Source organism: Chinchilla lanigera, unplaced genomic scaffold (genome assembly GCF_000276665.1).
Source record: "Chinchilla lanigera isolate Chin_1 unplaced genomic scaffold, ChiLan1.0 scaffold00013, whole genome shotgun sequence".
In the NCBI taxonomy this organism is placed as follows: Eukaryota; Metazoa; Chordata; class Mammalia; order Rodentia; family Chinchillidae; genus Chinchilla; species Chinchilla lanigera.
In genome coordinates this window covers 28984229-28997294 of record NW_004955414.1, presented here as the reverse complement: position 1 = coordinate 28997294, position 13066 = coordinate 28984229, and the positions used below count along the sequence as shown (strand labels likewise).

General features: G+C 33.5%; 1 protein-coding gene across 8 annotated transcripts in view; it reads right to left on the bottom strand.

The window, feature by feature from the left end:
• Positions 1–672: 672 nt before the first annotated feature.
• Positions 673–13066, bottom strand: part of Far1 (fatty acyl CoA reductase 1) — a 58088-nt gene continuing 45694 nt past the window's right edge. For all 8 annotated transcript variants that reach the window (XM_013512007.1, XM_013512011.1, XM_013512013.1 and 5 more), the window contains 3 exons: positions 9464–9593; positions 6060–6187; positions 673–4726 (listed from right to left, as the gene is read on the bottom strand). In XM_013512007.1, coding sequence (XP_013367461.1) covers positions 4564–4726; positions 6060–6187; positions 9464–9593 — 421 coding nt within the window. In that variant the 3' untranslated portion in view covers positions 673–4563. The remainder of the gene's footprint in view (positions 4727–6059; positions 6188–9463; positions 9594–13066) is intronic.

The window sequence follows — 13066 nt, the reverse complement described above, 5'->3', positions numbered from 1 at the left end:
AGCCTCCACTCCTATGAGCAGACATAAAACCACAACTCCAAAGACCTATGCTAATATGAGCTCTTTCTTGAAAAATCCTTAAGGGCAGGCAGTGGGTCATATTCAGGTCTGGGCCATTGAGCTTATAGTTTAATGATAAAGACAACTGTAACATAAAATATAGTGCCCAAGCCACAACAGGCACTCAGTATTTGTTGAATAGATGAATGCTAAGTTTTACACATGAAAAATAAGTTATTTAGTACTATCAAAGAACTCTGATAGTCCAGAAATATTTGTATTTCTTACAGTTAATTATTTCTAGGCCCCCCATGTGTAGCAAAATCTTCAGATGTTCAATCCCTTTATATAAAATATTTGCACATAACTTTACACATCAGCCTACTTCAAATCATCTCTCATTACTTACAATACTTAATATAATGTAAGTGCTATGTAAACAGTCATGTACCACATAACATTTCAGTCAACAATATACAATGTTTCAGTCAATGATGTACCACAATATGTATCTTAGGGGCAGCGTATATAATAAACATTTAGGTTTGTCTAAGCATACTCTCACATTCATACAAAATCACTTCAGGATATATATTTTTCCATACATATTGTTAAACGATACTATAGTTGTATGTATTATTTACGCAATAATGACAAAGAAAAAGTCTTGGGTGCTCAGTACAAATGCATTTTTACTTTGAATATTTTCAGTCCATTGTTGGTTGAACCCATGGATACATATATGGAGGACTATCTAAAGTTATACAGAACAAGGCTGTGAGCTTTGTAGCTAGACTATCTGAATTCTGCCACTATAAGTATAATGTAGGATAAGTTACCAACATCATATGCCTTAGTTACCACACTTATAAAACATGAGTAGTGGAAGGGCCTTCAACAGAAGGTTGTCGTAGGGCATAAACAGACTATATCTAAGAGGCTTAGAGCAGTGCCTGGTGTGGAGCAAGGACTCAACAAATTTTAACTACTGTTTAACATGTGAAAGGTACAAGGCTTTTGCTGATGAAATAAACAATCTTCCTGAGTGACTATGTGAAAGAGAACTAATCTGTCTGCTTATATACAGGTGTTTGGTTTTTTAAAGGAAGCTATATAATACTTGGGTTGAGGCATATATTACCTTAATATGTCAAAGACATACTGGTATTTTTATATGGTTCAACCCAATACTTTCTAGTTTCACCTTGCTCTAAAGACTTACACAGGAGAGAAAAAGAATTAGGTTTCCTATTTAACAGCAGATAATAAAGTAATTCTGCCACCAAGCCACCTCTGAAAGACAACTAATCCACCCTTAGGGAATTTTAACATGAAAACTAAGCAGTTGCATAGCTAGGGAAAAACTTAAATATTTTAAAGAAAACTTATCCTACTAGGATAAGTAGTAACTTATCCTACTAGGAATGCTTATATGAATATAGAAATATCTTGATCAACTTTCTCCTTTACATATAAAGTTACAGGTCTTATAATCTAATCTCTGGCAGAACACAAAACAATTATAGCCTTACTCCTCTGAATTTAAGTCCACAGTAAAGACATTAAATCCATACCACTTTGAGCTTTTCTAAATAAATGCACTTTAATCATCAAACTGCAGAGGAGCATATCAAACAATGTTATTCAAATTTTTCTAGAAGGAAAAAAATCAAAGCAATTAAGTTTTGCACAACTACACTTAACTGACAAGGATGATTTGTTTAGTCATCTCAAGGATAGCAGAGATGTATGCTGATGAGGTACCATCATAATAAAATCTCCTTCTAAACAGCAAGTGTTCACTGTATCTCTATGCTTTTATTAAAATGCTGCGAGCAACCCAAACTTAAACAAAATTAGGATGTAAGAATGAATGAAGACACCTGAAGACAACAAAAGTTTTAAAGATTGCTTCCTGTGATTCTAACCACATTATCTCATGGACAAATTTCATTACATAAAAATACAATAAATACTATAATGGAAATATAGGGATTAATTTATTACTTTTTGGTTTACAAAGGCACCCAATAATGCTTCTATTACTGCTTATAAAAGAGCATTAATTCACATTAAAAAAATTTTAAAATCTGACATAAGTTCCTGCAGATACAACAAAAGAAGGAAAATGAGATCTTTTCCCTCCCTGCTTCCAGGCATTATTACACAGATTCAAAGAATATTCTATGGGATCCTGAAGTCAAAAAACAAAAGAAAACAACAACAACAACAACAACAAAAACCCAAAAACCACAGTGCCTTCTCTTCTGCACTGATTTAGGACATATTAGTGTTACTAAATAAATTTAAATATAGTCACAATGACATCACAATTTACAAATACATATACCAGAGCTAAGAGTCAATGGGCAGAGGGGTACCCAATGTTTTAGAATAAAGTTTTATCAAATCAGTTAAATGAAATAAATTTATTTTATAGGTGGTCCGGTAAAATAATGAATTTGTGGAGAAAACACAGATCTATAAACATTGCCTAGCAAATGACACAAACACAATGGATTTCCCAAATCTTTAAATTTGACTTAAATCCAAAATCTAGCTGGTATAGATTATCAATCTATATACTCATTATACTAATTTTAGAACTTCATTTATTCTTTACCTTTCACAACAGAATTCCAAACACACAAAATTAATGCAGGAGCCTCAGCACCCAGCAGTTAACATTTCTTTAAATTCTAAAGACAATAGAACCATTCAGAAAACAAACTATGTACTTCACAGGCCTGCACAGTTGTGCCTGATTTTTTTGTAAAACACAAATTCATCTGATTCTAGGTATTTGGCAGGAGTATAAAAGTCATAAAATGTTAGCATGATTTCAACATGTTCTGGAAATATACTTGGAGAGTGCTCCATGTACATTACATGGAGCACCTTAAGTCAAAGTCTTCACCATTTATCCCACTTTCACACTCTCATGGTCTCTCACACCTCCTACAAGGTATGGTCCTAAACCAGAGACTTGAGTATTATTCCAAAGAATATATGCATATTTACATAAATATTTCTTTTAAAATAATGTTTAAAAGTTTTACTACAGAAAAGCTAGCTTCAACAAGGAAGCATTTTTCCTTTTCAAGATTATACACTTGCGTGTAAGAAGGTGATTTCCTTTACATTTAGTTTGTCCACAGTAACAAAATAAACTTCTTATACATGGCATTTAAACTAACAAAGAAAAGTAGGATGGAAAGTTATATGTAACTTTTTATATTGTGAAATGACCTCTTTAAACATGTTCAAGATACACTGCTGATGATTTAAATATAGTACAACTTCAGCTTAATTAGAACAGTGGTATGCTGAATGATCTGTTAAACCAAACATGTTAAAAGAGTAAACTACTACTTATTGAGTTTTACAGGGAATTATAATGTATCATTAAAATACGTAATTTTCTTCCTATGTTTCTATAATGCATTTCTTTCTAAAGCTAAAACCCATGCAGAAAAAAATAAGTGATATATTCAAACTCATTCAACAGTTTGCTATTTTATGTGGTATGTAAATAAAGTCCTTTATTTAATTGTATACACATTAGGCATTATTATATTTTTCTTGAAGGAATTAAACTTTCAATGTCGAAATTAGTATGTGTTTAACCACATGAGGACATTTTCTTGATGTTATTACTAGCTGCAAATACATTCTTCCATAATAATGCACTTTCAGATTTCACTGGAAAGATAGTATGAACCTTTTTAAAGTCCTAAAACAATATTTATAAAGGAAAGAGAGCATAAAAGTCTCAAGAAATTCTCTTGTTTCCAAACATGAACACAATCTCACAGGATTTTTATTTGATCAAAATTTGGACAAGAAAAGTTTAGTCCTACTCTTTTTGATGCTAACATAGTTTTATTGATATGGATTTTCAAACCCATTTAGGTCCAGTAGGGTCTTTAATATATAGCCTTATGATTATAAAAGAAACTGAGTATACTTAGAGAAAAGTGATATGTACCAGGCATTTAATCAGAAAAAGAAAAATGAGAACATATTTTTGTTTAATACTACTCAATAACTTACAGAACGAAGTAAAAATAGTTTGGCTATAGTTTTAATAAAACTGAAACCCATTAAACCTGGTGAAAAAAAATCAAACATTTAAGAATCAAGTATCTAACAACTTAGCTAGTACTCTGTCCAAATAAATTCTTTCCATTGCACTGAATATTACAATTATATGTTAAGGCATTTTTAATTAATATGTTCCAGAATTGCACAGTTATACTGGTCAATGTTTCTATTTCCCTATTCTTGTCTTTATCCTACCCCTTTCTTTCCATCAATCAAAATGTTAAATCATAGTATTGGTGGCTCTTATAGACAGCTCTGAGCTGACATACAACAGTGTGTTCACTAGGTTTTATGAGCATAACATTAAAATGTTACATAAAATGTACCATGTTTTACTCTACACACTGATCTAAGACGGTTTAATGTCTTTACAAAAGGTGAGATGACTTAAGTACATTTTACATGTTGTGCATTTAGACCACCAAATGCATAGATGTTCTAATGCGAAACTCTTGGTCTTCAGTATCTCATAGTGCTGGAGGCTCTGAAGTATGACAGAAACTTGTAACACAGACTAACCACAAAGTACCAGATGTTTCTTGCCATTTGTGACCTTGCAATAAAAATGCGCCAGATCAGGATCACAAGGATAGTATTGAAACCATAACGTATGTTCCGCAACCTGAAAAGCAAATCAAGAGACACGCTAGACAGTATTTTTTAGAATAAAGTATTTCTAGATGGCAGCTAACTAATGTTCATCAACTAAATTATAGTTCAAATTCATATTAATCTGAGACATTTAAAAACTAAAAGTTCTAAAACCAGAGTTAACAAAATTCAAATTAAACCTTACTGTACATAACCTGAATAGTGGTACTTCAATTTTAACAAGGAATCCAGCAAAGTGTTTTTGAAACAGTCTATCTGGATTATAAATTTACTCATTCAATAAATACTACTTAGAATTCTTATGTGCCCAATAGTGGACTAGGCATTAAGGATATTGTACATAAAACAGATACATGCCTTGAACTTCCTACTACAGTAGCATCTCGGCTCACAAACTTAATTCTTCCCGCAGTTCTGTGCACAAACCAATCTGGATGAGAAGCAAATCAAACTTCCCTCTAAGGTCAACAATGACTCTAACCACTGAATTTGATTCAGTTCTTGTCCAACTCAATTTGCAACCGGAATCACAGACTAAGTTCATGAACTGAAATGCCATTATAAACTAAAAGGGTCTGTTCATTATATACATCACAACACAAAGTACTATAAATGTTTTTTTACTATTTTAGTTGTGTGTAATTTGTAAGACAAGTGAATTTATTCACATGATCAAAAGCCCAACCAACAAGTCCTAGTATAGGAGTAAAACATGGCAATAATTAATAATATTACAAAATTTCATTAATTTTAGCATGCAGTCCAAGACAGGATACCATAATAGGAACAATGGTGCAGAGAAAAAAAGCTTTGAATAGAGAGTCGAAAGTTAAACATTCCTGTTTGCTTTGCCACTTACTACAGTATGTGTAGGCAAACATAACATCCTTACAGCTCAGCGTCTTCATCTATTCAACTGGTTGAATGATAGGTTACCGGTAACTTTAACCCTACTACTTTTTGAGTTTTTCCTAAAATCAGCATATACTACTTAAAAGAGACAAAGAAAATTCTAACTCTATTTCACAAAGACAAAATTCTATATCGAACGACATTTGTTAATTGTTTTCCTCTCTTAGTAATATTTTTACTTTTTCAATAGCAATATGACAAGATAATAGTAATTTTTAAAACTCAAGTTTACCTTAACTTCTTGCTAAGGAATATATACACTGATAGACAGTAAGCTTGCACAATCTTAAGCTAAATCAATACTGCCATAGTTCCAACACATAGGTAAGCACTATTCCTAAATATAATAAATAATATACCAGTTTACCAGAAACATCTGTGTAATATTTCATAAGGAAGACAAGATACACTCAAACTCATGTAAAACTTACTTGTTCAAATGTTTTCTAGCTGCAGGGAGGCCAGACATTTCTTCATTCAAAACATATTTCTTAGTTCCCATGCAGTAGTTTTCTATATATTCTGCCCAATGTAATTGTCGTACATCAATATTGAAGGTCTACATTAACAAAAAGAAATTACTTAATGGAGCAACTCTATTCAAAATTTATCAAAAATTTCTTCTAAAGGGCAATCCCAAACAAGACTATATAAGGTTTAAATACAAGATTAACTACTCCTATTGTCCAAAGGATCTGTATATTCTTCACTTTATATATATTACATATATTTCTAGTTCATGTCTATCTGCATTCTCTCCTTTCCTCCTGTATACCCAAGAAAAAAACATGAAAGCTAGCTTATGAGTTTAGATAACAGTTACTAGACCATTTGATGAAAATATATAAATCAGAAAATGATCTTCACGGCAAATAAGAGGACTATGTACTTCTCAGTGCTCCTCAGGATATAGGCAAATGATTGTGATTGTGTGTGTGTGTGTGTGCGCGCACGCACGTGTGAGTGTGTGTGTGTGTTCACTACACCATCACTTACCTAAAAAAATCAAACTTCACGGAGAAAAATGCTACTATAAATAAATCACCAAAATATGAAAATGTAACACTACACTAACATGGAGACTTGCCTTAACAAGGAGATATAAGGAGTTCCACAAGGAGAGAGGAAAAAGAATGGAACAAAAGCAGTATCTAAAACACAATGCCTAGAAATTTTCCCAAAATGATGAAATATCAAGTCACACAGAATGAAAAAACACCAACCATATACACATACATACCCAGCTACTTGAGAATACATCAGGAAAAGACCAGACAGAATACCTCCGAGAGAGCAAGTACTACACTACCAGCTGATTTCTCAACAAAACAATGGAAGCCAAAAGCCTGAGACAATGTTTCCCAAGTACTCAAAGGAAATTACTGCTAACATACAATTACTGTATACAATTACTATATAATACAGCTTACCTAAAATTTTATATCAGCATATTTACCTCTGAAAAAAATAAAAATGTTTCCAGAAGAATACAAACTGAAATAACCTAACATAAGCAGAATACTCATAGTAGAGGAAGTATACCACAGTATATTTTCCAGAAGAGGAAAATGACACTACAATGCAGACTGATTCCAGAAGAAAGAAGAAATGAACAATATGAGGGTGATTATGCTGGCCAATCATACAAACAGTTATCACACAGACTGCACTAGTTTTAATATACCCTTCCAAAAGCATACAGTAGAAACTTAATCCTTAATGCGACAGTGGTGGGAGTTGAGGCCCAGCAGGAGGTGATCAGGTGTTGAAGGTTCTGCCCTCACGTGGATTAAGATTAATTATAAAAGGACTGCGGTCTCAAATTCAATCATTTGCTCTCTTTGCCTTCTACTATGGGATGACAGAACAAGAAGGCCTTCACCAGATGCCAACCCCTGAAAATTCCCAGCCTCCAGAACCATGAACCAACTTCTGTTTATTACAAATTACCCCATTTCAAGTATTCTGCTATTCCCACACAAAACAGACTAAAATTGACTGTGAAAAAAACACAAGGCCTGTCAGGCTTAATTTATAAAACATGTACCAATAGTAGTAGACAGGCACTAGTCCTTCATTATTCAAGAAAGGTGAAAGTATGAATTTATATTAGGCCGTGCCAAATTAAGAGAAGATACTGTATCTCCAGAGTAACCCACCGAAACAATGATAACCAAAAAAAAAAGGGCTGGGGATTTAGCTCAGCGGCAAAAGCGCCTGCCTGGCAAGCACAAGGTCATGAGTTCGGTTCCTGGTACCGGAGAAAAACCAAAAAAAAAAAAAAAAAAAAAAAAAAAATAAATAAGGTAGATGAGGAAAACATGAAATTGCAAAACAAAACAAACCCAAAATACAGAAAACAAAAACACAATCTAAAAAGAGCAAGGAAGAAAACAGGTGTGATAAATACAAAGTACTAAGAAATTTAAGTCACAAAGTATCAGGAATTATGTTATGCGTTAAGTCTTAATAAAAGGTCAAAAATTACCAGACTGGGGGGAAAAAAAGGAAGAAAAACTACATGCTGCTTACAATAAACGCATCTAAAAGACAAGCTGACAGACTGCCACAGAATTTTAAAAAATCATTTAGGTTTCGTCCCAGATATAAAATTAAGGTTAAAAGACCCGAGGACAGAACAGTACAATATATCATAGGAATTCTAGAAGACAGTAAGAAAATACTGCAGAGGCCACATGTGAAGAAACAATGTCTAAGTATTTTTCTGAAAGATATCAATCTTCAGATTCAGGAAGCCCAAGCAGAACAAAGTATATTTTTAAAATTTTTATCTTTAGCATATGTTTGTAGTACATAATGATTACATTCATTGTGGGGTGCTGGAATATTCCATAACACATCTTAACTCTTTTTAAAAACCACAGACATATAAAGTTTAGTAAAAATGTACAACACCAAACATAAAGGTAAAATGGGAAAAGTCAGGAATAATTAACCTTCTACAAAAGAAGAACAAATCACTGACTTTTCAACAGCAATAATATAGACAAAATATAAAAATGAAGTTATCATTAATGTGCTGAACTCACGTTATAAAACCTAGAGTCACAATCAGAAGCTGGGAGTTAACTACCAATAATCATGAGCTAAACTATACTCTGGTATTTGGATATGATTAGGCACAAAACAAAACAAAGCAAAACAAAATAAAATGATCATAAAGATCTCAGAACAAAGGTAAACATATACGTAAGTCTAAAAAACTGAACGAACAAAACTCTGTACTTATGGGTTTAAACAGCTGAAATGTACAAATACAGTAGGTAAATGGGTGGAGGTGGTAATCACACAAAAACATTTTAAAGTCCTCCACAGCATTAAAGAGGAGGTCACTGAAACCGCGTAATTTAGACTGTAGGGTATACATGTTAATATATCTAGGATAACCTCAGAAAGAACATACACAAAGAGCTTAAGTTTCAAATGAGCGGAAAAGAAAATGTAGACTGACAAAAAGTCAAAGTATGAAAACCAATTCTGAACAATTTTTTTATTCAAAACTCAGAAAACAGGCATTTGAAGGAAAAACATGTAAAGATGTTAAATTCTCTGACTCAAGCTTGAGAAAAGGAGGAGTTCACATTTTGCTTGTATTTTAAAAATGCGTTTGCCACTGTCAAATACTTCATACATCCTAAGATAAAGCGCTTTCTATCTCAACAATAATTATGACTGAAGCTCTAATGAGACTACAAACACATCAATGACTTTTCTGCTGCATAATGGTAGGGGGTAATATCTATTTCTCATGTTTCTTAATGGTTCTCTAATTGGTATGCTACTTATTTTCTAACGTAAAACAGGTAATACTTGCCTTTTTATCTTCAGGGTTTAGTTGATTCATTAACATATTGACATTATCAGTATTCCAAACCCAAGAATTACTTGTGAAATATTCAAGAAACACCATAGCTTTGTGAAGACGAGTTATTGTTTTCATCATCCTGTATGACAAAAATGGATAGATTCATATAGTGCCTAGATGAGGAAAAATCCCATCACCATCCAAACAGTAACAGTTTCCCCCAATATAGAAATCAGCATTAAAATTATAGTATATAATTCAGTGTGTGAAACAAACCAGCAGGGAATAGGAGTATTTCTGCATCTCATGAAAACATTTTATAAATCCAAAATGGAAGAATAAGCCAAAACAAAACTTTTGGAAGTAGCAGCAAACGAATTTAATACTGCTAGACAGAGTTCTGCTGACATATGGAATTCTCAACATACATCTAATACCTTTACGTTAAACAAATGGTTTAATTTTCCCTTGCTTTTCGTTCTTTACATTTTAGCTCAGAGCATTTACTGTGTTATAAACATACTTTGTTATAGTCCCAGCTCTTCAGCATTATAGAAGCAAAGTATGCAGAAATACTCATTGCCATTTAGTCAACTTTATTTAAAAAATACATATATAAACACATATACACAAAAACTTTCTTTTTAACACTGACCCCAATTTTGATTATCTGTATGTGCTGTGAAATCAATGACTCATGCTGAATACGTTTTTTTTAAATTTCTCTCTTTTTTTTTTTTTTTTTTAATGTGGTACCAGGAATAAAACTCACAACCTCACATCTGCCAGGCAGGCGCTCATACCACTGAGCTATATCCCCGGCCTCATGCTGAACACTTTTGAAACAGATATTCATTCCTCTCCCCATGCCCCTCACCAAGATCCCTCTCACAGAAGTATAATATTTGTTAGTTATTAAAAAGGGCAAGTAGCCATAATCTTTGTAGCTGTCACTTTATCATCACTTACTGTAAGTCACTGATATCACAGCACTCATTTCAGCAGTAACATCTATATGATAGTAATTACCTATGGTAAGTAGGAAAGAGAAAGAAAGAACTTTTTGAAACACAACCCTCCCCCCGCAAAAATACCCAACTTCTAAAAAGAGAAAAATAATTTGTGGATAAATACTTGAAAATAATTCCATCTATACTTCCACAGTAAGAACTAGCATTTAGGAAGTCCACAAATTAGGGGCTTTAGAAATAGGGAATATGGGAGAAAGTCACAACATTGAAATAGGAAAATCAAAACAGTACCATCAGCTAAGCAACTCTGATAACACATTCAAGTACATTTAGAAAGAAACTCTGAATCCAGAATACTGACAGAAAACAAGGCAATACTGACTATGTAAAGAAAAACTATTTCATTCAATAAAGTAATTCCAAAATAAAACCTCCATTAAACATGAAGAAAAATTATCAAACATCGAAAGTTATATCTGGACAGGCATAGTTCACACAGAAAGAACCTGGGGCAGGGACAAAAAGACACATACTATTTTTAGGGGAAAAAAGAATTTTTCTTTAAAAATGAGCAATAATAGATTCATTAATCAATACATGCTATCACAGCTAGTATAGTACATTTGAATTTTATACACACACACATATAGTTAACACAGTTTTCCAATATCTGTCTAATTTGGAAGTTTTTCTTTCCAACTCCTTGGCAATTTTCACCTAATTTCAGATTGAATCAAGAAACAGAATTAACCCTAAAGTCAACCTTAATCTAGCCATTCCAAAAATAACTGCCATAAAAAATTACAGAAGGGGCTGAAAGGCCAAATATATGTGAGAAATTTAGAGAATATTTAACAGGTAACAAAAGTACTGAACTGAATACTATGGAGAATAAAAAGAAAATCTCTATACCCCTATTCTTTGATTGAACATGTCATTGAAAACTGACTATATGCCATGCATAGTCTGAGTATTTATTCTTTATTATGGCAACCTTCAACATAGAATCAATCACAGTCCTTCAGAGTAGGGTAAGATCTTAATGATCATTTAATCTCAGGTTTTTTTACCTCATCTATAATATATCCTGAGTCAGATAATTCTTGGGGCGGGGGGCTGTCTTGAGCACTGTTAAAATGCTCAGCAACATCCACAGCCTCTACCTACTAGACACCAGCAGCACCACCCCCAACACTGGTTGTGATACCTAAAAATAGCTCTAACATGTTCCCAGTTGAGAACCACACAGATAAAAAATATCAAGTTCAGAGAAGTCAAGCTACACTTATGACAAATAACCATAAACAAGACCACAAAGCTGTATTTTAGATGTTGTTTCCAACAGTGACAAAATATTGTATTACAAAAGCTAGAATAATTTATACTGCTTCTACACACAGTACCAAATATCCTGGTCCTCACTATTAACCAAGAACCCATATGATGTACATCAGAGTTACACAATTTATAACTATGTTAAGATACAGAGCAAATCAGATTTTATTGAGCTGATAATGTAAATGAGTAAAAGGGAAATTCTGACATGAGTTTATTAGGCATTATATTAGGGCCTCAATATAAGGTGGAAAGCTCAGTGCCTTGGCTCACTAAATATCTGACAAAATGAAATAATATGAATTGTAAGATTTTGTACTTAATATTTACATAATTGCCTACATTTTTAAAAACCCCTTTTATGGCCCTTGTTGCTTTTAGTCTATACTATACTCTTCCAAAAGTCAAGGATCGTTCCTCCTATGATACTCAGAAAGCCTTACACAGAACAAATATTAGGTGAGATTGTTCACTGGATGCTTCTGATTTAGGGAAGACTTTAATTTGCAAAGACGGCTGCAGTACCTAGATTATCTTCCTACCATCAAGAGGCAAAAGTAAAGTAAAACTAACAGAATAAAGCAGAAAAGACACCATATGACTTCTGAAGCTACATCAGAACAGGTGGTAAGAGTTTTCTGCCTTGCTCATTGGAATACTCATCCTTGAAGCCTTTGGGCAGGCACTATGTATGCTGTCCAACTGCTCCTGAGGTTGTCATGCTGCAAGGAAGCTCAAACTAGTCCATGTGCAGAGACCACATGGAGAGGCTCTCAGACTCCATGAAGAAAGAGGCCTGGCCGTTCCAGTTCCTCTACGTGTTTCCTCCCCTCTACCTCCAGTAGATACTGCCACAGTATCTGTCCTACTGCCACCACTGAAAAGACCCTGAGCCAGAACCATCCAGTGAAACTCTTCTAGAATTCCTGAACCTCAGAAATTTTGACACATATTTTACATAACTTCTTTTATAAACACTAAGTTTATGGTGACTGGTGATACAGCACTGAAAACAGTAACAGGGCTTAGCAGTATTGGGAGTGACAGGTTGCTAAAATGCAAATCTAAAACATACACTATTAGCTTTAGGATTAGGCAGAGAGCTCATCACTGAAACCTGAAAGGACCAGGAAAAGAATGCTAGTGATGGAAGATTTGAAGCGCTTTGAGGAAGCTGATGGTAAGGCCTTACACTAAAGAAATTAAAGGCTGTTTGTAGTTCCATGATACAGTATGTGGTTAGCATGTACAAGGCTCTGGGTTCAATACCCAGGGAAGAAAAACACAAACCATCACTTGTGGTAAC